At 33.0% G+C, this 27341-nt stretch overlaps 6 protein-coding genes across 10 annotated transcripts; 3 read left to right on the forward strand and 3 right to left on the reverse strand.

Annotated features, from left to right (window-relative positions):
• Positions 1 to 1447: 1447 nt before the first annotated feature.
• On the reverse strand, positions 1448 to 5893 carry LOC123685496 (zinc finger CCCH domain-containing protein 14). 2 transcript variants are annotated; one of them, XM_045625216.1, is made up of 7 exons: positions 5653 to 5893; positions 5557 to 5595; positions 5337 to 5501; positions 4274 to 5169; positions 2594 to 2821; positions 1834 to 2473; positions 1448 to 1735 (listed from the first exon to the last, which is right to left on the reverse strand). In XM_045625216.1, the coding sequence occupies exons 3-7, from the start codon at positions 5476 to 5478 to the stop codon at positions 1524 to 1526; spliced, it is 2118 nt and encodes a 705-aa protein (XP_045481172.1). In that variant the 5' UTR covers positions 5479 to 5501; positions 5557 to 5595; positions 5653 to 5893; the 3' UTR covers positions 1448 to 1523. The 2 variants fall into 2 exon arrangements, with proteins under 2 accessions (XP_045481172.1, XP_045481171.1); XM_045625215.1 differs by having other exon boundaries at positions 5553 to 5595.
• A 246-nt stretch (positions 5894 to 6139) lies between these two features.
• Positions 6140 to 9423, forward strand: LOC123685498 (DNA-directed RNA polymerase III subunit RPC3). The gene is made up of 4 exons (XM_045625217.1): positions 6140 to 6385; positions 6522 to 7251; positions 7782 to 8296; positions 9094 to 9423. Exons 1-4 carry the CDS (start codon positions 6239 to 6241, stop codon positions 9244 to 9246), a joined length of 1545 nt encoding a protein of 514 aa, XP_045481173.1. The 5' UTR covers positions 6140 to 6238; the 3' UTR covers positions 9247 to 9423.
• Positions 9044 to 12435, reverse strand: LOC123685499 (bone morphogenetic protein 2-like). Its single transcript, XM_045625218.1, has 4 exons — positions 11672 to 12435; positions 10320 to 10754; positions 10092 to 10263; positions 9044 to 9874 (listed from the first exon to the last, which is right to left on the reverse strand). The coding sequence occupies exons 1-4, from the start codon at positions 11960 to 11962 to the stop codon at positions 9504 to 9506; spliced, it is 1269 nt and encodes a 422-aa protein (XP_045481174.1). The 5' UTR covers positions 11963 to 12435; the 3' UTR covers positions 9044 to 9503.
• A 270-nt stretch (positions 12436 to 12705) lies between these two features.
• LOC123685500 (peptidyl-prolyl cis-trans isomerase D) lies at positions 12706 to 16935 on the forward strand. 4 transcript variants are annotated; one of them, XM_045625222.1, is made up of 6 exons: positions 12706 to 13019; positions 13081 to 13218; positions 14975 to 15084; positions 15654 to 15845; positions 15981 to 16349; positions 16409 to 16935. In XM_045625222.1, the coding sequence occupies exons 1-6, from the start codon at positions 12947 to 12949 to the stop codon at positions 16625 to 16627; spliced, it is 1101 nt and encodes a 366-aa protein (XP_045481178.1). In that variant the 5' UTR covers positions 12706 to 12946; the 3' UTR covers positions 16628 to 16935. The 4 variants fall into 4 exon arrangements, with proteins under 4 accessions (XP_045481178.1, XP_045481176.1, XP_045481175.1 ...); XM_045625223.1 differs by lacking the exons at positions 12706 to 13019; positions 13081 to 13218 and adding an exon at positions 13259 to 13699; XM_045625220.1 differs by lacking the exons at positions 12706 to 13019; positions 13081 to 13218; positions 14975 to 15084; ... (1 more) ...; positions 15981 to 16349; positions 16409 to 16935 and adding exons at positions 13233 to 14434; positions 14531 to 14936.
• Positions 16936 to 18361: 1426 nt separating this feature from the next.
• Positions 18362 to 23206, reverse strand: LOC123684189 (galactose mutarotase-like). Its single transcript, XM_045623355.1, has 2 exons — positions 22610 to 23206; positions 18362 to 19173 (listed from the first exon to the last, which is right to left on the reverse strand). Exons 1-2 carry the CDS (start codon positions 23042 to 23044, stop codon positions 18391 to 18393), a joined length of 1218 nt encoding a protein of 405 aa, XP_045479311.1. The 5' UTR covers positions 23045 to 23206; the 3' UTR covers positions 18362 to 18390.
• Positions 23207 to 25407: 2201 nt separating this feature from the next.
• Positions 25408 to 26298, forward strand: LOC123684647 (male-enhanced antigen 1). Its single transcript, XM_045623975.1, has one exon. It carries the CDS (start codon positions 25520 to 25522, stop codon positions 26054 to 26056), a length of 537 nt encoding a protein of 178 aa, XP_045479931.1. The 5' UTR covers positions 25408 to 25519; the 3' UTR covers positions 26057 to 26298.
• The last annotated feature ends 1043 nt before the right edge of the window (positions 26299 to 27341 follow it).

Genomic DNA, 27341 nt, shown 5'->3' on the forward strand with positions numbered 1-27341 from the left:
TAGTCAGTACGTAGTCCATAAACGCAGTAAATCGAAAATTCTCGTATGTAGGTAGTTCTTTCGCAATGATATAAGCCATGTTTGACATTCTTCCGTGACTTGAGGCAGGTCAATTGTTGTTGTTCCTCAACAGATCGATAAAAAATAATTTCAATTTCAAATATTATTCATTGGGAACACTCCACCATATAGGCAATTTTTTCACGTTAAAAGAGAATAAAAAATCGTTTTAACGTCTGTGTGTTAATATATGAAATTAATTTTACGTTATTCAGCTTCCTCGATGGCTTAGTGGTCTGAGCGTCTGACTAGTTATTCGTAGGTTGCGGGTTCGAGTCCCGCTTGTGGGGGTAATTTTTCCGGAATTGAAAAATTATCTGAATGCCATAAAATTAATTTCATATATGTATAAAAAAAGAATATTTTCAATTCGCTTAAATGAAGAGGTTTCCAACAGGAATAATAAGATATGGCAACACTTTATAATTTTTGACAATACGCTCTATTAGTGATGACGTCACACACCGCCATTTTAGTTCTCCTGTCAGTGTTCGGAATCCAAACAAACAAATTTTCATTCAAATTAGTACGTTGTCGTTGAAGAAATTGGCTTATTTTGATAAATAAGGTTATTTAGGAAATGATTTTACTATTTATTGATAGACAGAAGGCACGAGATTAATGCCAGTAAGTTCGAACTTGAAGTTCAACTAATAAACACGGCTTTATACAAAATCTGGGGAATGATACAGGATTCAAACTTACTGGTATTAACCTCGTTCCTTCTGTCTATCAATTAATACTGAAATCGTTCCTCAAATACTCTTATTTATGAAAATAAGCCAATTCCTTCAACGACACCGTACTAATTTGAATGACAATTTATTTGTTTGGATTCCGAACACTGACAGGAGAACCAAAAATGGCGGTGTGACGTCACACTAATAGAGCGTATTCTTATGTCATTTTTGTTCAGTAGGTTATGTCATTTTTGTTCAGTAGGTTATGTCATTTAATCATAGAAAGATACTCGCTTCAACAACGTTTAGAAATTGTAAAATTTTTCTATCAAAATCTGTGCTTATTTGTGAATACCAACAAAAATTTAAGAAGAATTCGTAGACGACATGATTCAGTTACTATTTGTCATATTGTAGAAAATTTTGAAAGGAGTACCAAGTACGGTACAGTACTTATTGATTTTTACAACTATTGTTCAATAATCATGCGGAAAGGGTAACGGTTACCAATTCTACTTGAGGGTTTGTTCTTAGCCTTTTTTCTTTGTTTATTGTTCAATAATGTGAAAATATTAATTCCAAAACAAAAATAATATTTATTAATTATAATAAATAAGATATTCTTAAAAAATAAATAAATCAATTGATCTACAAAAAATGATACAAACCAAAATAATATTAATTTTCACCAATAAAACAATTCTACATTGAATACTCCACTTCTATTTATATAATCGCTGTACAATTTTATTACATTAAATGAATATAATTTTTAACAATGAACTATTTAGCTTTCCAAGTGAGACTTTTAGAAGTTGAAAAAGCTGAATGAATATAATTACAACCTGATTGATTCTTACAATAAATTCCATATTTACATGGTTTGGGATGAAAAAAAGAACAAGACAGATTTGTACACTTTGGAAAAAATTTGCAAATTTGGACTGTTAGAACCTGCGTCTTCACTGGAACTGCCGAAATTGCATTTTTAGCACCTGAAAAGAAAATAGTAAAATATGAAAGGTAAAATGTTAAGATACAAATTATAGGGAAAAAAATAAATAAAAAAAAATAATCTAATTATGAAACTTACCATATTCGTTCAAATGCACAAAAGGGCACCCTCTCTTAGTACATGAATTTCCAAACTTGCAATTTGGGTGAATGTAGAGACATTTATCACCAAACTTGCAATATGGAAATTGTTCACACATTTTAGCTGGATGGATAAATTCACACCTTTCTCCATTTTTACATGACGGATAGTATTTACATTTTTCTTTCTTCTTGGAAATAGTCACGGGAACTGTCGGAAGTTCTTGAGGTATGTTCCTCTTAGTCTTAGTACTTTCACCGTCAACATCAAAGATAATTGGTGATCTAAGTGTTCTAGTATCGAGTCTATCCTTAACAGATAATCTCGCAACCATATCGCTCTTTTGAATTCCATCTAAAGTAACAATGAATTTGTGTTTTTTCTCAGCATTTTCATCATTCTCTTCCACATTCCTATCAAGAGAACTAGGGACATACTTTACATTGGCTTCTGTTCTTTTAATGGGTATTGGTATATACTCTTGGTCTGAAGATTCATCGCTTTGACTAGATAAGAATTGTTTGAGTATTTCTTTTCCTACTTCTGATACTTTTCGTGTTTTGGCAGTATGTACAAGTAACTCTGAATCATCTTCCTTATATCTCACATCTGGATTACCAAAAATGGTTGAAGTATTCTAGAAAATAATTGCTTTCACTAAAATCTCCAAATAAAATAAATAGATAAATGGTAAACTGAAATATAGCAAATTTCATGAAAAATAATATAATATACCTATTAAAAAAGTTCAACTGACCTTATGATTCTGTCCAACTGATTTTGATTGCGCTATACTCTTTTGTGCGTCGGCAACAGCCTTCAAAAGGAGATTTTTGTTGGCTTGTTGAACATTTGGTGGTAAAATCCTAGGTTTAACCTTGATGACACTGACAACCTCTCGTTTTTTAAAAGTATCTTCGAGCAATTGTGGATCCATTGGTGGAATAGTAACTTTAGAAGATAAACCAAGTCGTTTCTTTAAATCCTAGAAAATTAGTTTTTTTCACATTGCTTTTGATATTTCTAAACGTGAAACTAAATTAAAAACAACAAAATAAAACGGCTGTTATTTGGATATAATTGATGAAGGCATCAATAAGATGCCTGCTATTTCGTTTGTTTGTCATCTTGGGTAGGGTTATGCGGTACTGATGATCCCTAATAAGGGTGAAACCGGTATATCGCTATCCTCCCTTGATGACATCATTCTCCTTGGGTTACTTTCGATTATGATTCCTACGTAATGGCGTGGAGACCTTCTGTCTGACAATGGTTTATGTTGATGGCAATTATATTGCTGATACATTAAATAACCAGATAAATAATTAATATCATACGATATTACTCGTTTGAATATTGTACTAAATATTGTACTCATTGTTAATTTCATCAATTATATCCAAATAACAGCCGTTTTATTTTGTTATTTTTCAATATGAATGTCGCTTAGGCTAAAAAACGGAAGATTTTCCTTGTTGACGTGGGATTCTGCTTTTTCGAGGTACTCATGGAGGAGGTAGTTAGGTTATTTGTCCGCTGGGTGGCGCTCTTCAGTAATTCATACTGACTAGCGACTGCCAGCGTTCAATAAGATGCCTGCTATTTCGTTTGTTTGTCATCTTGGGTAGGGTTATGCGGTACTGATGAACCCTAATAAGGGTGAAACCGGTATATCGCTATCCTCCCTTGATGACATCATTCTCCTTGGGTTACTTTCGATTATGATTCCTACGTAATGGCGTGGAGACCTTCTGTCTGACAATGGTTTATGTTGATGGCAATTATATTGCTGATACATTAAATAACCAGATAAATAATTAATATCATACGATATTACTCGTTTGGATATTGTACTAAATATTGTACTCATTGTTAATTTCATAAATTAAAAACTGTAATTTCAGAGCAAAAAGTTGAATAATGGAAAGAATTCTAATAAAAATCTATATATTTTTATTACAAAATATACAGTATTGGCAACGGTACACCTGATTTTGTAAATATCCAATGCCAGGAACAAAGATGAAATACCATGAGTTAAATAGAGAAAATTCCCTTAACAACGCCCCATTGACGAAAGGGAGTTACAAGTAGACGTGTTTGAAATGTTTCAGTCTAAATTATCTGAATTCTGAGTTAGCATTTTGTGAGAAGCAAGATTAATGTTTTTCCATATTTTCAGTTGGGGATATTTTTACGGTAGTGCCATTATCGGAATTTTTTAGGATATCGCGTCTTTATTGGAACAGTCGATTGATCATTTGTTCACACAAATTCATTTTCTTCACAAATGAAAATGATTATTATAACTTTCTTGCTTTTGGTTTGACTTTCCGCATTCATTAAGTTTTTGTACTAGCATATTGGTATTACATCCCGAGATACCGACTTGCCAGCACTGTATATTAACATTCATTAAAAATATAATTTTGGTTACCTTGTTCTTTGCCATCACTGATCCACCCACTGATAGTTGACTACGTAAATCTTTAACTCCTCCACTCTGTAACACTCCATTTTTAACTAGAATACTCTTGTTTTTCTCTCTAATATCTGAGACTCTAATTTCCTTTAGTTTCCTTTCCTTTACATACTTTGAATGTGTTCTCTTTGTGTTTGAATCTTCTTTTTTCTCATTCAAACTATAATTTCCAAGTCGGCTCAACACTGATTTAGTTTTCTCATCACCATATGTCCCAAGTCTATCATGAATAGATTTCTTCCTAGGTGGAGATCTTGAAGGTGATCTAAAGTCCTTTTTGGAAAATATAATTTTAGAATGTTCTTTTCTAACATTTGAGGAATGATCATTAGTATCACCAAATTCAATTCTTTTGGGATTATCCTCTATCCCTGTTATATTGGAATTTGTTCCATATTTTGACTCCCTAATGGCTTGCCTCCTATTGCTGGAAATCTCACATTCATTTGGTATTTTTTTATTGTTTTCAATTAATTGTTGCAATTCAGATTCATCTACCTCTTGGTCTATTTTAAAACCCAATCTACTTTTAACATTTTTTATTTGAGACTCAATATCTTTCAATTCCATCAGAGATGGCTGTTCAATTTCAGACAATGAGGGTATATCAAAGCTTTGATTAAGACTATTTTGAGGTTTATCAGGAATCAAAACAATTTTTCTATTTTCAGTCAGAGATTTTACATTCAAAGGTAAATCATCTGTTAGAGATTTATCTTGGTTATTTTCCATTTCCTGTTTGAAAATTATTGCATCAGTATTCTTACAATATTCTTTTTTTATTTTCTTCTGATGTACTTTTGCATTTGTATATTCATTGGATTTTCTTTTACTAGCTTTCTTGTAAACATCTGAAACAATATTTTCATAAAATAAACATGTAAATAATACTTTGAAAAAGGATTCTCAGGACATGTAGGTAAAACTACAAAATCATAGAGTCCTACTGTAAGAAAGTCATTAGTCAAAAGAAGAATAAATTATAAATTAAACACGAATATGCATATTATAATCATACCCAAATTGGTTACCGAAACTTCTTTAAGTTTCTTTAATACTATATGAAGCCAATCAACAAAGACTGATGTTTTTCTATTCAAAAAGAGGGATAAATCTTCGTTCATTTGGGTCTTGGTACGCTTATTAGCAACCATTACCATAATATAGTCTGGTAACTCGTCATCTGCAATAATTTATACATAAAAAGTTAGACAAAATATAAATTATGACTCACCAACATAGCAGTCTAATTCTGTTAGTTTCGCCTTGATAGCTGACTGAAAATAAATAATAGTTTTAATGAAAAATAAGCAATAAAATCAATTTAAACTTACCCTCATTTTTTGGCCAACTTCAGCCCCCATGTCAACCATTTTGATAGTTATTTATATATATAAAAAGTATCTAGCCTTAACATCTGTATTCCACACTTCTGTTCTATTAGAGAAATTAGAGATTTTTTTCGTATTACTTCCTGTACACAATCACATCAGCTATTATTAATTTTAAAATATTAATTTGCAGTTGTTTATATTATGATAATAAGTAAGCGATTTAATCTGTCAATTTCGAGCATTGAACTTTTTATTCATCTTTCAATGATCAGCTTGGCTGGTAGAATTTGGTTTTTTTATATCATGAAATTCCTTAAAAAATCAAAATTGAGACTCTGATGTATTCTAAGAACAAAATATTCGATGGAGACATGGAACTATCCAAACGCCAAAATCCTCGTCTACTGAAATTTGTGCCTTAGTAGCCGGGTCATAAAAGAAGAAGAGGATCAAAGCAGTGTCTATGACTACAAATTGAATGCTTAACCTTATTTCCATAAAAAATTTTTGTTGATATCCTTGAAAAAAAAATCTGTTTTCTCATACATTGCTTAAACCAAATATTAGTAAATATTTCAATATTGAAATGCATATTCGAACGAATGAAGTGGTTTCCCTGATTATTCGTGAAAGATTTGGACCAATAATAGAGAAAGTAGTTCATGTTCTTCATACTCAAAGTACATCAACTTTAAAGGAAATAAGACAAAAAACAGAACTTCCTCTAGATAAGGTAATTTTCTAGACTATACTAATTAGCATTATTCAGGAATACAAAGTATATACAGTTGTGTACAAAGCAGCTTTAACAACTCAATTGTACTATAGGATAATTGGGATGAAAAACATTTAACATATTTAATTTTTAGGTAAAAGAAGCTTTATGTATTCTGATAAAATATAGGCTTGTGTCATTCGAACCATCTGAGAAATACACTAATGTTGCATATTACTCATTATGTGTTGGAAATATAATATTGATGTTGCGTTATCCAAAATATATGATCGTGATAAAGAAAAAATTTGGTGATCAGTCAGAAATGATTATAGAAGAATTATTGCAAAATAGTTATTTGACTGCCCAAAACATAATCCTGAATGTAGCTGAAAGATTGAAATGTGATAAAAATGAACTCTGCCATATAAGGGATACATTTTGTTCTCTAGTTGTAGCCAAATATATACGAAAACTACCTAAAAAAATAATTAATGAGGAAGATGAACTCCAAGTTCCTACATTTGATAATTCTGAAGAAGAAGCCTTTTCTACACCTACTGTTGACTTGAAATTATTAACTCAAGTATACATAAAGAAAATAGAGAAAAAAGAATTACCTAAAGATGATTATTGGATTGTGAATTTTGATAGATACCATCAAGACATGAGAGATCAATGTATTGTGGATGCTTTTGTTAACAGAATTGATGAAAGTGCTGGAACCTTTGTTGGATTACTTCTTCAACAGATGTATATCCGAACAGAACCTTGGGCTGATTCTTCAAATCCTGTACCATTATCTGAAATTAAACATATTCTTACAAAGAAAATGATAAATCCAAATTTAGTAACTTTCTTTGATCAATATGTAAATGTTATTGGTGAGAAATTTTTTTTTACCTATTAATGTTGCAAACTACTTCTCATAGATACTTTTGTACCCTGTTTCCTTATTGACAATATACAGTATGTTTTAAGAAAGTTCACTCTGTTGCTAGGATATGTAGAACACTCCAAAATAAGTTAGGTTTATTCCATAAAAATATTCTGTATTTAAGATGAAGGGTTCTGAAAGAAATATTTTGTACATATTTTACCTATTTTTGCGCTTTTCTGAAGTATCCTGTTTATATAATTATTTTAATGATCTGTGATTGTATACATTGGATAACATTTTGCTTTGGATAAAAAATTTGAAAATTTGATGAAATATGGATGGTTAGATCTGATAGCATGAATTTCCTAACAAAAATTTGTTCCAAATTTATTTCTCTTCTTTAAGTGATTCAATGAAGAGCTCAAAATTTCAGAATTAATTGCCAAAAAAAAAGGTACTACTCAAAATGGAAATAATCTTTGTTTTGAGATCATTCGTAGAAGGAATAATTGAAAATTTAATTGTTTTTTTCAGAGCAAGATAACCACCACATTGTGGTCAGATCTGGTGAGGCAAGTGGTGGATCTTTCCAAATTCATCTGAAAAAAGCTTTTACTGCACTGGCATGGGAACTAGTGGAGCAAGTAATCCTACAAAAGTTTGATTCAAAAGCTACCAGAATATTCAGGTTGGTTAAAGAGAAAGAGTATATAGATCCCGAACAACTTCAACAATTAGTAATGATTCCATCCAAAGATGCTAAAAGAATTTCATATCAATTGGTACAAGAAAGATTCCTGAAAATGAGAGATTTTAAAAAGCCTACTTCTAATAGTGGACCAGTTAAATCTGCGACATTATTCTATATAGACCTCAATACAGTTGTAGAAAATTTGTATAGTTTAAGCTTCAAAACTTTACGAAATATTATGTTAAGAAGAAATCACCTTTATGACACTAATAAAAGACTTTTGGAAAAAAAACAAAGATGTGATATGATTGTCATGATGATGAAGACACAGGGTGCTACTGCGGAACAAATATCGGAAGTAAGTTTTTTTATTTATATCAGAATTGGAGTGATCAATGCTGAAAAACAATTTTTTAATTTTATTGAAAATGATAAAAATATGTCAAATTATTTATGGGTAGATATAACAAAAAATGGTCTGAATAACAGGCCAATTGAAAAGTCCCCGGTCTACCATAGTAAAACACTTTTTTTGGCAAAATTCGATTTTATTATTCGACATAGTTACCTTCAATACAATTATGGTGATCTTCCAACTTTTCGATACCATTATTGTAGATTTGATGATTTGTCTTTCACTTCAAAATAGGCCTCAGTTTCGGCGATTACTTCATCATTGGCGCTAAATTTATTTCCAGCGAGCATTCTTTTAGGGTCCGAGAACAGGAAAAATTCGCTGGGGGCCAGATCTGACGAATACGGTGGATGCAGAAGCAATTCGAAGCCGAATTCATGCAATTTTGCCATTGTTTTCATTGATTTGTGAAACAGCACCTTTTTTCTTCAAATAGGGCCGTTTTTTAACGATTTTATCCTTTAAACGAACCAATAACACTATATAATAATCGCTGTTGATGGTCTGGCCCTTTTGGAGGTAATCAATGAATATTATACCTTGCGCATCACAGAATACTGATGCGATAACCTTGTCAGCTAACTAAAATTCATATGGATTTAATACTAGCACCGCCATCTGTTCATCAGACCGGGGACTTTTAAATTGGCCTAATATTCAAGGAATAATAAAAATAATGATATAAAAACAGATAAGCATTGTCTAATTTATTATGTAACTAATCAGAGTTTTTTTTTTAGTTTGAAGAAAACATTTCTCCTCCTGAAAGAGAGATTATTAACAATGTTGAAAGGCAAATGAAAAAACTCAGCTTGGCGGAATTAGAAATGGATAATACTATATTCATAATAGAAATGTATCTCAAATATCATTTCCACAAAATTCTTTATTAATAGTATTCTAATAAGTATATTTCTGGAATGATTACCATATTAATTTTGTTATATACATATTTTTGTGTTTTTTATTAATCTTAAATCGAAAGTTTAGCGAAATTATGACAGGTATACCTGATATAAAATGACAATATTTTGTATATACAACAGATAAGTAAATATGATCGAAAATTTCGTATTGGTTATTCTTCCCCAAACTAAAAATAGGAACAAATTTTCATTGACATATTTCTCAAGCAAAATAAAAATTGGAATCAACGACATCCACAATTGGCTACAATCAAATTCTTATAAATTTTCATCACTACATTTCCAGAATGGTCATAAAACATAATGGGTAATGAATAAAAGTCTACCCCAACACAACATGGGCTTCTGGTTCTCTTATCTACATCTTGAAATGTTGTCAACATTTTCAAATGGTTAGAAAACATGTCCACATTGTGCCTTGTACATTTTCCTTGACAGTCGTAAGCCATAAAACCTTCAGGAGCTATTATGAAATTGCTCCAATGTAGTTTACGAAAATCTAGGTAGAACTCAGTTCTGGAGCAGTACTTGTGAGATACACGATATCCTGTGGAATCATTTTTTGGAGCCATTTTATTGAAAGAATTGTCACTTTCTAAAAAAAAAAATTAAAGCTAAAAATTATCAACAAACTAAAAATATGAATGGTGATATTTGAATCGTAGAAATGAGCAGGTGATTTTTTAGGTTGAATAAGTCAAAAATCTCGAAAAAGAAAAGTTGATGGTTTCGAGGGGTAAGTATAATAAAATATGAGGGGCTTTGAATGATACTTCTCAGGAAATCAATCAGTGATAAAAAACATAATCTACCTGTGTCGCTGATTCTCAGAATTAAGAATGTCCTCATCTTTTTCGTGTTGTATGTATCATTGAACACGGTTGTGGAGTTGACTTGATTTGCTTCAGATATGGAAATCAAAAGCCTGAGCTCTTCAGTTAAATTAGCCCAGGATTCAATTGATTTCCTACTGATTCTGAACATCTAAAGGAAAATTATTGTTATTTGAAGAAAGTATACCAATATTATTCGAAACATACTTGCCATCCTGTTTGGGCCTTAGAGACGTATATAACGTTCAAGAGCTTATGTATGTCAGGCGTTTGGGAGGCTAGTGTATCGTTTTGTTCATTTTCAACCTCGTAAAGCCTTAAAACACAGGAATTCTTGAAAAATTTCGATTTTTCTGGAACGTGCCAATAAAAATGCAATTCGGCATTGAGAATAGAATGACTCGGATTAATTTTTCCTAGTTTTAAATTTAGGATCATCGAATCATTCTTATGCTTATTGAATACGATTTTAGTTATATCAGGAACCCTCTCTCCGTTTTCTAGTTTCATTGAAGCTTTTTGTACAATAGCATTATACAAAAAGGGGTAAATCTGAAATGGAAGATCTGACTTATTCAACTGGCTGCTACCGCTACTATAGTTCCATTCTTCGTCTAAAAATGCTTCAAACTTTCGCAGTTCCTGAAAAATAATACGGTAATGTATTATAACGTACCTACAAATTCTAATAATCGCAAAATTTCTGCGACACTATGTCCTTTTTCCATTTTATTTTCATTATTATTGTATGATAGTTATTCTATTTCCATTTTCATAATATGAATAAAAAAATTCAGGGTGTTCCCAAATTAGAGGTACTACCAAAAATGACAGTTTCCTCGGATCACTTCAAGAAAAAAAAATCGTATAGACATGTGCGGGTCCATGTTTTCGAGATACAGAGTGTTAAAGAGTGATTTTTTTTTTTGCATAGCACCTTCCTTCACAAGATATTTAACATGAATTTGGCATAGATATTCCAATTCAAAGTTTTCATCATGTAAAATATGCGAATTTCGAATGCAAATCTACATGATATTTTTTCTGGAATAGTGCTTCATCTTTTCTCCAGAAAAATGTAAAAAGAAAATTTGGTCCAGTATTACACTTTTTAGTTTCTTGTAATTTTGTTGTAGGATCTGTTACCGATTTCGAGAAAAAATGTCAAACAATTTTCCTGAGGATTACAAGAGAATTGTTTGACATTTTTTCTCGAAATCGGTAACAGATCCTACAACAAAATTACAAGAAACTAAAAAGTGTAATACTGGACCAAATTTTCTTTTTACATTTTTCTGGAGAAAAGATGAAACACTTTTCCAGAAAAAATATCATGTTTTGGTAGGTACCTATTTATCCAATCAAAGATTTGAAAAACTGGTATAATCATCACAAAAAAAGTAGGACTACAAGAAACACCCTCTATGTATCTCGAAAACAAAGCGTTGGCGGGCCCATATGTTTATAGGACTTTTCTTGAAATTATCCAAGAAATCTCTCACTTTTCTTTGTATTACAGTATATGTAGCAGTATTTTTCCCACAAAAAGTTCAACTTACATTCATATTTGACTTGTTTGACTTTGTTGTTTTTCTTTTCTCAAGAAGAATGTCTGATGTATTCTGCGTAACTAAAGGATTCACACTCACTCTATTATAAATTCTGAATTGGTTGTTATTGGTGTTGTATTTAAAAAAATATGTTTTACCGTCTGCCGATATATTGTAAGGCACATTTTCGGAAATGTTGTAAATTTTCACACCAACTGTGGTATTGGCAGAAACGCTCTCGTTCAGTAAATATGCTGGCGAAATTGCAAAAATAACGAAAAGCCATATTCGGGAAAACATATCTAGAGATATATGGAAATTGTTGGACTGATGCAATGCATTTGATTTCTAGACTGTATTAGAAAATTATCTACCCACTGAGTTATGCTATAATAGCAGGAAATTGTCTATTTTTGAATTTAATACATATTTCGCCAGTAAAAACATACATCAAGGTCTAGAATAAGTAGGTAGGTAGAGAAATTTGTTGAAGATTATAATGAAACTGGAACAATATCAATTAAGAACAAAAATTATTTTCAAAGTAAACGATTTTGGTTTATTTTCGAATTGTCACAGATTTTTGAACATTAAAACAAGTGTCTATTTTAATTTTGGTAAAAATATGTTTGAGCTACCAATAAAACAAAAATTGTTGATGTATGATCATCGTTTTGAGGTGAAAAAAATGATTTTTATTTGAAAATTTCCACTCGCAAAGTGCATTAAGATTCTGAATTCCTTTATGACTCAATTCCTGTCTGTCTGAATATATGTGTCAGCACTCAGCAAACACTTGTAACAACCTAATTTCTGCAGTTTCTATTTGATTTTGATGAAATTTAACGATACTTTCGATTTTGTTTTATCGAAACATTCGTAATAGAACCAAATTTTGAAAAGCATCTGACACTCATGAACGTTTATAAACATTTTGGTTAACGGATAAACTTTTAGAAAAACGGAGGGTTTATTCTGGTTTGGTATTTTTTCTACTATATGTATTTTATGGATTATTGGATGAGGTAAAGACAAAAAAGATAAGACTACTTGTACTTGTTAAAAGAAAGAAGTGACAAGTGAAAACTATAATCTGCATCGGCTAGGCTAGACATTTATTGACGTTGACGATATCTTTATCTTGTGGCGTCCTGTGCATTCCTTTGTTTTTATATTAAAAAAAAAAATCAAATATTAAACTTTCGTTATCTGTATATTACCAACGTGTCATACTTGATATCGTAATAAAATCTATTCAAATCGTACTCAATAATATAACAAAAAATGGCGGAAGAAACATCAGCATCTGATGCCAACATATTTGTATATTTGGATATTTCTTTTAGTGACGTTAAAGGTGAAAAAACAAATAAACCATATTGATTATGTCCATTTCATATCATTTTCATTTGCTTTAGCTGGTAGAATTATCATAGAGCTCTTCAAAAATGAAGCTCCCAAGACAGTGGAAAATTTTAGAGCCCTTTGTACCGGAGAAAAAGGTATAGGCAAGAATAACAAGCCTTTACACTACAAGGGATCCAAATTTCACCGTGGTGAGTTTTTATTTATATTTGATTATATACGGTTCGCTTAGAAAGATTTGGTAGCAAAGAAAAATTGTGAATATTCTTTCATACCAACAATATATTTGCCAAAGATGACATTTATCATAGATAAAATCGATGAAAAAGTAGAGCCTTTTTTCATTATTTCTCTGATATATTTTGGGAAGTGTCATTTGTTAATTTTGGGCTTTCATTTCAAAATTTTATCCAAACTTCTTGTCTCTCATCATGTCCAATCTTTCATACACAAGTGCATTCTCAATCTAACATTAAAGAATGGATAAATGGCACAATCAGTTTGATCAATTGAGGAAGCAATGGTCTAAATACAATTCGATAGATAGTGATTATAGGCCTCATGACAAAAGGCAGATTGCCAAAATTGGGGTAGCATGGGTAGTGAAATTACCTGGCGAACATTTCAGACAACCTGTTGGCTGGGAAGTTGAAATAATCGATACTCCATTAGGTATATCAGAAAAAAGTAATAACCTTTTGAAATGGTTGAGACATCCACCAAGTAGTACTTACGATAACATTTCACAGATCAATGATTCTTCTAAAATCAATTTATATAATTCTTTTTATGATAGTGATTCAAGTTATAAAAATAATTATGACCATCCTGATTATTTTAATGTATCCCACCAGAGATTTTCAGTTCCCCCAAATGAACATGAGATTTTCAAAAAAACCTGCTGTGAATGCAAAGAAAAGTCATTCAAAAATTCTGCAACAGACTACGAGTCAGATGTGAAAACTTCAAGACCCAAACAAGTTATTTCTTCTAAATTAAATACACAATCTTCTAATTTCAATCAGCCTCTGGAGAATGGCAAATCCAAAACAAATAAAACATCAAGCTCTCTAGCTAAGCACAGTATATATGATGATTTTGAAGAAGAATTGAATAGTCAAATATTTGACGCAACAACACAATCCTCAATTGATCAAATCAACAAATTCAGTCGCTCTTCAAGATCAAGTACTCCAAAAAAACATAGAAGGCGTTCATCTAGAGGAAAAACTTCTAATCTAACAAACCGAAGTGTTGAAACTTCCCAAGTTTTAAGTGATATGCAATCTATTAAGGAACCATCATCTTTGATCAATGAAGGTAGGCACAGTGTGAGAGATGAAATCATTAATGGAACAAATTCCCCTATTAGTTTCCACCGAAGTAGTGGGATACCTGGGGATATAAATAATGATATGATCAATGAAGGTAGGCACAGTGTGAGAGATGAAATCATAAATGGAACAAATTCCCCTATTAGTTTCCACCGAAGTGGGGATATAAAAAATGAAACTATTGTGACCTCAACTCCTCATAGAAATTCTGGTCCTCATGTTCCTTCTGTTGATATCTTTGATGATAACATTTTTAGTAGAGGGACTTCTTTAGAACAATACAGAAATACAGATACATCAAGGCAATCTAGGGTCAATAAATCTGAATATAGAAGCCCAAGTTCAAAAAGTTATAGAGACAATCATAGACATCATCACAGAAGAAGTAGAAGCAAGGAAGTTAGTATGGATGCTGAAATTGAAGATAATCGTATACCGTCTAAATACAAATCCAGTGCACTCGAAAACGAACAAAATACACTATAAAATATTGAACTAATTAATTATTAACTTTTGAGTTTATCATTGTAAACTTAAATCTGATATCTTAAAATATAAATTTCTCTTTAGGAAAAGTTGCATTAACGTGTTGAATTTTCCTTTTAAATTTCAGTTATTCCACAGTGCTTTGCTCAGGGGGGCGATATTACTCAAAATGATGGTAATGGTGGGGAGAGTATATATCAGGATGGCTTTTTTGAAGTCGAGAATAACAAGAGAGTTGTAAGTTTTTAAAAAAAAAGTATATTTTTAATTTTGACGCAAAAAAAATCATATTTTTTTCATTTGTCATTGAATAGCGAGCTTTTGAACCCTCATTCATTCATACTCTTTCGCGCCATATTTTATTTATTTATATAATATGTAAAACTATGTATCAACACAATGATACGTCCCTGATGGCTAGTTCTAGTGATTTGTTTTTTTTTTTATTTCATAGAAGTGTGAATATATGATATCTTTGTAGTCTTGTATTCTTACAAAGATTATAACTCTCCCACCACCTGATTGTCTACAATCATATTTTCTGTGGATTGCCTTCATATTATATAGGTGTTTTTCATTGTTTTCAAGCCATGTTTCCGCAAGGACAATTAAATGAGATTTTTATCCTTCAAAATATAATAATTGAGGTTGTCTAGTTTACATTGAATTTAATATATTTTATATCACAGTATAACATTTTGTTTTTTGTAGTCTCTTAGTTTTTTAATTTGGTTTGTTCAAAGTTTCAGCTGATTTCACTTCAATCGTCCTTCTGGTATTTCTCACTCAATTTTTCTATTTTTAAGCATGATCAAGAAGGATTAGTAGGGATGGCTACTGTACCTAATACAAACATCGTAAACTCCCAGTTTTATATAACTGTTGTACCATGTGAGCAATTGGATGGTACCAATATCGTATTTGGAAGAGTCAGAAAGGGTCTTGACATAGTGAAAGAAATGTCAACTATACCGGCCAATTGTGACTGTCCTTTAGAGGTAAATAATTTTTTTCAGGCTAATACCTAGTCAATTCTGCAAATAATATGATATTATATTCAGCTGTTTTTTATCTTGAAACTTTTTGCTGTATTATACACATATTTTCATTGATATTATTCTCACCTATTTTAGGATATAGTTATAGAGGAATGTGGAGAGTTGAAAAGTGGCCAACCCTGGAATATCCACGTATTAGATGGAACTAACGATGTTTATCCGCCCTGGCCTAATGATTGGGAGGAGGGAACAGACTCTCAGTCGATAGAAAAAGCTATAGACATAATAAGGGAGTCTGGTAATTTCTTCTTTTCGAGAAAGAAATATCCCGACTCCCAAATGAAATATATCAAAGTTTTGAGATACATCGATTGGTATTTGAAGTCTGGCAAAGAACCTAACAAATCTTTCATTGAAAGCAACAAATTCAGGACTTTGCTGAATCTGGCAGCGGTAAAATTAAAAAGAAAAAGTTACAAGGATGCCTTGAATTACTGCAACGAGGTAAGAACTGAGATTTAAGTTCTTTCGTCCTTGTTTTACATTTGATCATTTTATTTCAGTGCGAGTGCATCGATCCGACTAATGGAAAGGTGTACTATAGAAGAGCACAGGCCAGATTGGGGCTAAGGGACATAGACGAATCCTTGCAAGATTTGAGAAAGGCAATGTCCCTAATGCCAAAAAATAAATCCATAGAAGACTTTTACAAAGTGGCCAAAGCAGATAAGCTGAACCATTTGAAAAAGGAAAGAGACTTTTTCAAAAAGGTGTTCAAGTAATAGCGGATAGTGTATATAATGATATTTTGGCAAGGCTATCTCCATAGCAGCAAGTGATGACTGATGTCGAAGCTTGGGTTTATGTCCCAAGTTTTCTTCCGTAAATTACGCCATCTATCGGGTTAGCAAAGAGCCACCACAATATAAATATTGTACATAAAATAAATAATGTACATAATTGTAAATAGTGTATATAATGATATAAATATTGTATGATTAAAAACAAATATTTTTTATAACATGAATATAGTACATAACTTTCTTATAGCATATACATTCGTTTATTAAATTATTTTTGTTATTGTGTATATATTATTAATCAATCCAATTGAAGAGAAACTTCAGCTTCCTTGGTGGCTAAGTGGTTAGAGCATCGGACTAGTTATTCGGAGATTGCGGGTTCGAGACCCGCTCGAGGAGGTACTTTTTCCAGAACTAAAAAATAGTCTGAATGCCGTGAAAAAAATTGTAATATTTCATTTATGGAATAGTACATATTACCTAAAAAAAAGGTTCCACCAATGGAAATAAAAATAAATGTCAGATCTGTTTGAGGAACAACCATTTAAAATATTATGCAGGTTTTTTATACAGGGTGTCCCGTAAAGACCACGTCAAACCGAGGGAGAATGTAGATCAAAGGATAACCCACCTGCTATGACAAAATTCCCATTACATTCCTTGGTACAGGAAGACTCGTCACTCCAAATGATCTTATTAAAAAAATATGGATCTGCATGATGTTTTCCAAAATTTTCCGGCAAAATTGAATTTCGTTGAGGTGAATAAATGCGAGTAATATTTTCGCACGTGAACAATTGCCATTGTTCACTTTGTAATGCAACATCGAAGATTTCTCAACAGAATTGACAAACTTGATTTTGTCAGAAACGTACCCATTTGGATAAAAACAGCCATATCTTTATTCTTTGAATAGCAAATGACTTGTGTGATACCTCTTTGAAATCACTATAAAATAGACAATTTATTGGTGTAATGTGCAGCAGTAGCTCCGTACATTTTTTTTCCACTACGATGGGCTAAACTTCATGAACAAAATAATCCACTACCAAAATTTCCAATAAAAATATTTCTCACAGCCCCCCTTGATAATGTTCGGAGGATGTTTTTAATGTAAACGTTAAAATCATTCTTCAGCAATATTTTACAGAAAAAATTAACCAGAAAGATGTAAAATTGTACCAACCGTAAGGGCAAAACTATTGAAAGGGGCAAAAATTCATTATTTTCAAAAAAACAAAAATATCTCGAAAACGGTAAGACTTTTATAATGGGAATTTTGTCATAGCAGATGGGTTATCCTTTGATCTACATTCTCCCTCGGTTTGACGTGGTCTTTACGGGACACCCTGTATACTACTTGAGCCTATATTTTGTCCAATTCTATTTACAATGAAGGATTGACTCAATATACCAAAAATAGTCAATTACACATTACTGTTGTCATCACTGGGAGAACAATACTAAGACTTACGATGCCTCGAGTGTCATCATTTATTGAAAAATCACCACCGAAGGTATCATTGGTCATTTCAATAAAACCAATGATCTCATAATGAGTAGATAGCACAGAGAAAGGAATCGACCAGAAAGGTGAAACGCACTATGTTTACACCTCTCTCTTGTGATGGAGTCAATGTTCCACTGGGCGCATCTATGTATTACTAAATCATTGAATATAACATATTTTATGTGTATCACTGAAGGAAGGAAGACATATAAAAAATCACTTTATTGCTAATTTAAGTTTTAGAAATGAGGGGTGAAGTTCTAAGGGCTACAAAGTTATCATCAGATTGTACTGAAAATAAATACCTCAAAGAGTGAACGTAAACATTTCCTGGATACAATACAGCAGGAGGAAAATCTGGATGATTGACAGCGTCGGGATAGTTTTGAGTTTCTAGCGTAAATCCACCATGCCTAAAGTATCTGCAATCTCTTTTCCCTGATATGCCGTTGTCTCTATCTTGAAGGGCATCTCCAGTTTTTTCAGGAAAGTGATTAGCAGTATAAAACTGAACTCCAGGTTGGTTGGAGTATACCTCCAATACCCTTCCAGTAGGGGGATGCACCACCCTAGCCACAAAACTATTTTTCTGGTATTCAGATGTTGTCACACAAAAATTGTGGTCGAAACCATGTACCATCTCCGTTCCAATTTTCTCCTTGAGTGTTTTGGGTATTCGAAAATCAAAAGGTGTTCCACCTACTGGTATCAGTTTACCTGTAGGAATCATTTGTTTATCTAAATGGGTGATATATTCTGCGTTTATGCAGACTTTATGCTGATAGAGTCGATCTGTTCCTGTCGCATGTCCAGCTAAATTGAAGTAGGTGTGGTTTGTGATATTGACGTACGTGGGTTTCGTTGTGAAGGCTCTATATTCCATTACGAATTCATTGCCATCGGTTAGGTACATTACAATATTGACATTCAATCCTCCTGGAAATCCTTCTTCGCCATCTTTGGAGTGGTAACTCATGGTGATTTTTTTATCATCCTTACAAGCGCTCCATAAAATCTACGGTGAATTTCTAGGTAACAAATAATGTGTTTTTGTTTATCAAGCCAGGTATCGACAGCGCGCAGCAGCGGGACACATGCGCGCAGAAGATTTTTGTTGTCTTGTAGCGTACAGGTGTCCCAAATTCGATGCACACTGATGAAAGCATCTCGAGAACTATGAGACTTAGAAAAAACATCTTCGAAGGTACAGGTGATCCTTTTTTTCGAAATAATAATATATCAGAAAGCAGATCATAGATATCTTGATTCGTTCACGGAGTTACAGAGTGTTTCTGAAAAATGACGGTTTAAAATATTTTGCTATATCTTGGTTTCTGTTAGGGATATTCGAAAAATTCTTGAACGTTGTTTTCAATAATTTTTAGATCAACTTGCATTATCAATTACACTGTCGATACCCGGCTTTACAGTTTTTTTTGTAAAAGACAGACTACAACTACGTTCAGGGGCGGAAACAGGTGTGGAGGCGCTCCCCCCTTGAGCTATGATGTTTGTTGAAAAATGGACAAAAGGCTACTCTGGCTGCTACTGTATATCTTTCATGTGAATTTGGTACTGTGCGCACCTCCTCCCCATCATGTCATGACGCATGGCTATTTCCTCTGCTGACTTGGGGGTGCCGTAACACCATAAAGCAACTGGCCAGAGGAAATAAGGTGACTCTACTTTGGGTACCAGGGCACTGTGGGGTGGAAGGAAATGAGAGAGCGGATGAGCTTGCAAAAAGTGCATCAAGGTTAAGACCTGCTGGACCTGAGCCTTTCTGTGGGATAGGAAACGACCAATATAAAGCTGCGGTCCAGCTATGGGAGTTGAACAGTAGGACAATCCACTGAACTAACACTCCTAGACTTGCTCAGGCAAAGAAATTCGTGAAGATTTCACCTACTTACACCAGAAAGCTCCTGAAGCTGTCACGAGCGGAGATTCGGGTGATGGTGGAACTGCTGACGGGGCACTGTCGGTACAAACATCATTTGTACCGTATGGGTAAGTCAGCAGACGAGATTTGCAGGTTCTGTGGATCGGAAGTAGAAACGGCTGAACACTTGATATGCAAGTGTCCAGAGCTGGTTGGCCTAAGAACCATTCACATGGGCAAGCCGGTCCTGGATACCAGAGAGGTAATGCATGGCCAAGGCCCCCTAGGGAGGTTGTCAATTTTATTCGCGTCATGACATGATGGGGAGGAGGTGCATACAGTACCGAATTCACATGAAAGATATACAGTAGTAGCCAGAGTAGCCTTTTGTCCATTTTTCAACAAAGGCGCTCAAGGGGGGAGCGCCTCCACACCTGTTTCCGCCCCTGAACGTAGTTGTAGTCTGTCTTTTACAAAAAAAAAACTGTAAAGCCGGGTATAGACAGTGTAATTGATATTGCAAGTTGATCTAAAATTACTGAAAACAACGTTCAAGCATTTTTCGAATATCCCCAACAGAAACCAAGATATAGCGAAATATTTTAAACCGTCATTTTTCAGAAACACCCTGTAATTCGTGAACGAATCAAGATATCCATGATCTGCTTTCTTATATCTTATTATTTCGAAAAAAAGGATCAGGTATCTTCGAAGATGTTTTTTCTGAGTCTTAGTGTTTTCTTCAAATTTTTTTTCACAAATTATGATTCGTTGTTGAGTTATTGAGGTGTATATAGACATTAAATCAGCCATACTCAACCTTTTTTCACCTCGGGCCGCATAATTGCTACTGTTCATTCTTGCGGGCCGCAGTAATTTACCTAGTTGTAAAACTAGCTTTAGCTCGCGCGGTTTTCATTTATCGCGCATAATCAAAACTTTTTTTTTAATCGGTTACAAAGTAGCCTTAGTCCTACTAGTTCCTGTCTGTGAACCAAATTTTATCAAAATCGATTCAGTGGTTTATGCGTCAAAGCGTACAGACAGGCAGATTACGTTTTTCGCATTTGTAATATTAGTAGGGAAGTGCGAAAATAAAAATATACAGGGTGTTAGGGAAACGCTCCCAACAATGAAAACAGGGGATACTATTGACGATTTTAAGAAAATTGGAATAATTTTTGTATTTTGGTAGGTACCATGATTTCTGAACTCTTTTATTAGCATAATTCACGCAATAATGCTAATAAGAGGTTTTAAAAATCATGGTACTGACTAAAAAAAAAATTACACAATAATATGACAATTTAACTGTATAATCAGCTAAAAAAACGCACCCAAGAATCCATAGAAACGAAAACTACAAGAGCAAAAAAGTGAGATAAGGCAATCTCGCTAAGAAGATTAAGTAGGTATAGTATGTACAGGGTGGGCAAATAAGCGAGGTAAGCGGCTATATCTCAGGATCCACTCATCGTAGAGACTTGCGGTAAAAAATTTTACTCGAAAAATTTTCATATTAAGTTGGAAAAAAATATCATCACTGTAAACCTTGGAAAATTCTCTATTTGTTTGAATTGTCACTTTCGATTTTGCGACATCAAATGAGGGTGAGGGAAAGATAGAAATCTGACTGATTGAAATGTCTGTAACTTCAGTTTGGCTCCACATTTTTGAGCAAATTAGATCTTATTTGAGAGACAACATCTTGTTGATTAAGGAAAAAATATACTCATGATGAATTTGATTCAGCTGCTTCCGATAGGGAGCGCTAAGTCAGAAGTTCATTGTTTTGTTCATTTTTCTCTTTTTTTAAGAAAATCCTATCATTACATTTGAAATTTCAGAGAAAAATGAACAAAACAATGAACTTCTGACTTAGCGCTCCCTATCGGAAGCAGCTGAATCAAATTCATCATGAGTAAATTTTTTCCTTAATCAACAAGATGTTGTCTCTCAAATGAGTTTTAATTTGCTCAAAAATGTTGAGCCAAACTGAAGTTACAGACATTTCAATCAGTCAGATTTCTATCTTTCCCCCACCCTTATTTGATGTCGTAAAATCGAAAGTGACAATTCAAACAGATAGAGAATTTTCCAAGGTTTACAGTGATGATATTTTTTTTCCAACTTAATATCAAATTTTTCGAGTAAAATGCATTTTTCTACTCGACGGTAGCTATTACGCCCCCTAGCGGTGGAGGTATGAACTTCAAAACAATTTCCAGTGTTTTCTTTTGTTTACTTTAGTGGTGAAATTTTTTACTGCAAGTCTTTACGATGAGTGGTTCCTGAGATATAGCCGCTTACCTCGCTTATTTGCCCACCCTGCACATAAATAATCCACTGTTTATATTATGGATATAGTGTTCTTTGTGAACGCAATAAGGGAGAAAACAAAGTAAATGAGTAAATATTGATACCGTTATTTTTGCGCAATTTCGAACCTTTATTTGTGATACTATTGTGAAAATTGTAATACTGGACTAGGCCGTTGCTCGGGCCGCATAAAAAGAGGCAAAGGGCCGCACGTTGAGTATGGCTGCATTAAATGAATGTAGAATTTCACCTTATCAAAGCCTTTGAAGCCGCCGTGAAGCGTATGTGGTGGAGTGTTTTTGGATAATTCAAAGCTTTTTCCGTCAATCACCATTATTCCATGACCAATCCTGTTGCATGCTCTTCCGATCGTAGCTCCATAGTATGGATTAGCAGAATTTAAATAATCCTCCATAAGATCAGAACCTAATACAACATCTCTAAAACGTCCTGTCTTATCGGGAACAACAATGGATATAATGGTAGCGCCGTAGTTGATTGCTTCTACTACCATTCCGTTCTTGTTCACCCATTTGAACTTTTTAACTGGTTTGGCTACTTTGCTAGTGGGATCTAGTCTGTAATAACTGAATTTTTCTACAGTTAGGGTGACTCCTAAGTCGCAACAACTTCTCAAGGATGGTATGGGGTTTTGATATTTCCTAGCGCATGGACCATCAGACATTACGATATAACAATGAAGTATTCGATAAAAAAATTATCCAATACAATTACTGAACACGTCAATGTCAAGGATTTCATTAATCAAAAGGTTTTAGATTTTGGGAATTTCAATCATAAGATCACTGAAACAATAATTAAAGGATTCTATAGGCATCTGAAAATAAGAATGCAGCGCCAAGGTGAGCAGACGTAGAACTATAAATGTTGACATTGGAGTGTTTTGTTGTATTAGTTGTGTGTGTATTTGCGTTATTAAAATTTGATTTTACAATAAATATAAAAACTTTTCAGACTTCTACAGTGAACAAGTGTGTTACTGTGTATATAATATTTTCATTTTAGGTAAAGGCGGTAGGTATCATAATTTGTTTCAGTTCAGTCTAGTGATAACGAAAGTTATGCAAGGGTGGAAGGCTTCGAAAAATGACGAATAACAATCGTGTGCATATAATATGTGAACGGTTCATTCAATATTATTATACTACAGGATTCTAATAGTACCTTTTTTAGGTCCAAATGGCAAGACTGAGTTTAGTAGAATACTTGGGGTATCTTAAAGGCACAAATAGGTACTTCTAGAAGTGTTTATGAAGGTGAAAAAGTTATAAATGCTGGTCACATAATGAAAATGTTACATGTTATTTGCATGACTAATAAACTTTAGTTGAAAGGTTTTTTTACTTATCCGAATTGATCATTCCACATTACCCTTCAATTATACAGTCCAACAAAATATTACAAGTGCTAATGTATTGAATATTTTTAGGAATACTACAGAAAGTCGCATATCCATTTTTATATATTTATTAAGAGATAACTCAATTTACATAAAATGTTTCTAAAAATAAATTTATATAACTAGGTAACTTAAAACTACTCATATTGATAGGTACCTATTTATCGAATTATATTATTGCTTGACTAATGAATCATCAAAAATAATGAGAATTCAATTGAAAATATTTCACTTATGAAATGTATTTACATATTTTGAAAATTTATTCGGCATATTATACGACTATTCTAAAATAATCAAAATGTGATAGAGAAGTATCATCATTGTGCCCTGAAAAAAAATATATAGAATTTCAGAGTACATGTCCAAATATTTTTGAGGAATTTTTCCAATATTGTGTAAAGGTAGCTAAGATTTGAAGACAATGTATATTTGGCACAATTCTTGTGAAATGCCAAATAAAACAGATAATGTCACATATGAAAGATCACATTTCAATTTTGTTAAAACTAAAACAATACACTGCTTGATTGTTAAACGATGTGATCTTGGATCACTGTAAATAGATTGTACTGCTTCTACTATTGCATCTTATAGTTTCATATTATTGAGACCAGTAAAACTGTTTAGAGCACTATCTGTTGTTATCAGGTCACACAAAGAAGATACTTTAGGAGTATTCACTTGCACTTGGAAATCCTTGAAAGTTTTAGGCCCATTATAATAAGGCTGACCCTGAAGAAGCTGTAATAGACCTTGTGCAGCTTCGATTTCATCTTGGGAAGTAGATTGTAGAGCAGGTTCGATTTCTTCACAAGAGCATTCTTCAGCAACAAGTTTTTCTTTGTTGATATTTCTTTGCTTCAGATCTACTACTAGAACATTCTGGAAGGAACAGCAGTCTTTTTCAAACATTTTTTCTGTGTAAAACTGGAATCTGTAAACAATTATTATTATCCCCATAAATATAATCTAAAATTTCATGTACTATCAGTGCTTACATCGATAAACATAATCATCATCGATAAAATGCAGGGAACATACTTTCATATTTCTTGTCACTGCTTTATCGATTTTGAATTTCAGTTGCCAATCTTTTTGTCGATCCATCAGCACATTACTCCCCAATTTCTCTTCCACCCAAACACGATTTATTACCAGTTTGAGGGAAAGCATGGAACTTAATATTTGAACTTTTTTTTCCCAGGAAGAACACTGAGGAACTGAACAATAGCGATTCGAACGACTCATAACTATTGAAATGATTAAAAAAATATAAATATTTGTAGAATATCACACAAAAACAAAGCAGAATGCAAGAACCTCAGAGGAATGAAAAGGACTGACTTGACTACCTCCGAGGCAAAAACCATGTCAACATTTCTAGTTACTCAGATTGTCACCAGGTGGCGCAGCGCTTATGTTGATTCAATAAGATTTTATTTTTGAGAATCTACTGTAGCGAATCAAGTTTACTTTACTTTAATTTGCTACTAGTTTCATCAACTTACTATTGGAATGGGACACGTTCCAATTTCCATAAATGATTTTTTTTTTAACTACTTACTCGTTGTTTATCACCAAGAAGAAGAAAACTGTCAGTTATACGTAATGTTTGAAGTTTGAACCATTAATATTAATATTCCGTGATTGTCCCCTATTGTTTTTGTATACATTTGATTTGGGTGATTTATTGGGAATAAAAGCTTTGTTTTTTCCTAGGCAGTAAGCTCTTGAACTATGGTTTACACAAATCCAATTGTACAAGCCGATGTGGATAAAATTTTCGGAGAAGATCCAATTGCGGCATTTGAGGCTGAAAGTGCTGATATTCTACATGGGGGATACGAACCCCTTCCTCAGGAGCCAGAATGTTCAGAAGATTTACCAGCACGATCCACAGAGTTTGACGACATAGACAAAGGCTATTGTCCTCTTCGGGACGATGAAAGGAATATAGATACGTTTTATTACTATATTACTCATCCTCAACCACCAACACCTAGGGATGATCCTACACTACCACTTCCACGAAAATCATTCCCACTTCCTGTTATCTCACGGACTTCCGCTTATGATGATTATGCCAGTTCTTCTAGTTCAAATATAAATATGGACGATAAAAAATGTGAGGAGGTTAAAAAAATTATGGTGAATATCAATTTGCCCACTAGTTGCATCCCAGAGTGGGCAGCTGATGTCCCAGAAGAACAATGGAAGGACTTCATTTTGCAGAGGCTGCATTTAAAAAAGAGTACAAACTTCATTGATGAGTGATGATTCAGATAGAAAAAAATTGTCTTTATATTATTTCAAAGTTTCCTTTTTTTATTCATATTTTTTATCATTCAGTAGAGAGCTTCTTATACATTTGTTATTTTGGTTCATGTATTCAATAAGAAATATTTATGTTTATATTTAGGTAATCTGAGTTTTATGTTGTAGTAATTAATGATAGATCATAAGAATGAATGATGTAACATAATTCAAATATTAACATATAAAGTCTTGCAACCTAAGGTTGTTATGTTTCTTCTGCTTGCCTTATAAGAGCTCTTATTGAAATTTCATTAGAAAATTAGTCAAAAAGTAGTATGATAATGTTTAAGGAATTCAAAAGAAAGCAATTCTGGGGAAAAAACGAGTTTTGATATAATTTTAATTAACACTTTTTCATTAACTCCTTTATTTACCTCTGCTGGAAATGGTCGGTTATTTTTAAGTTTTTCATGATCATTCCAAAATTTTTCGCAGATGTCCAATTTGATATTGAATTTATCTTTATAGGCATATTTTTGTACCAAATTCCTCTTTTTCAATTCAAACCTGTCGCCAAAAATAGTCTCAGTCATACATTTGGATTTGAAGTTTTTTTTCATGATTTCAAGGTAGGTACATTTCACGCAGAAAAATTTTGCACACAATTAAATCACAGTGTTACTATAAAATTTTCAATATCTCCGTTTTGGGGCATGTCAGGAAGAAACCGACTGCAGATAGATATTCAGCATGAAAGTTTCATCATAATATAAACTTTTAAAGGTGATCCCATTCTAATTTTTTTTTCGCAATATCCCACAAAACAAAATATATAACAGATCCAACAGATGGTAGGTGTTTAGTATTCATCGTGATTCGTGATATCAAATTTTAAAGCTGATCTAATCAGAAACTCTTTCGTCTTAGCGCATCCACTGACTATATAGGATTCGACTATATGGTGCCATCTAGGAAAGGAACTCAAACCAAGCATTGTTAGTTACGAATACGTTACAGGATTCTACTCGTCGCAAGACGCAAGAATAAGTTCAGTAAATTGTGTATAGATGACTCACAAGCAAATTCTGTGCTAAATTGAATTTTTCGATTAAAACGTTAGAACATTAATAAGAGGAACGGAAACTTGTAACTGATCCGCCGATTAGCAACACTCGGTTTCACCCACAGAACACTATAGCTATTATTACAACTAGGGAAATATGAATAGTATATTTCCCGAGGTTGTCAAAGTTACATCCCGAGGGCGGAGCCCGAGGGATGTATAGACAACCGAGGGAAATGT

Source organism: Harmonia axyridis, chromosome 7, assembly GCF_914767665.1.
Source record: "Harmonia axyridis chromosome 7, icHarAxyr1.1, whole genome shotgun sequence".
NCBI lineage: Eukaryota > Metazoa > Arthropoda > Insecta > Coleoptera > Coccinellidae > Harmonia > Harmonia axyridis.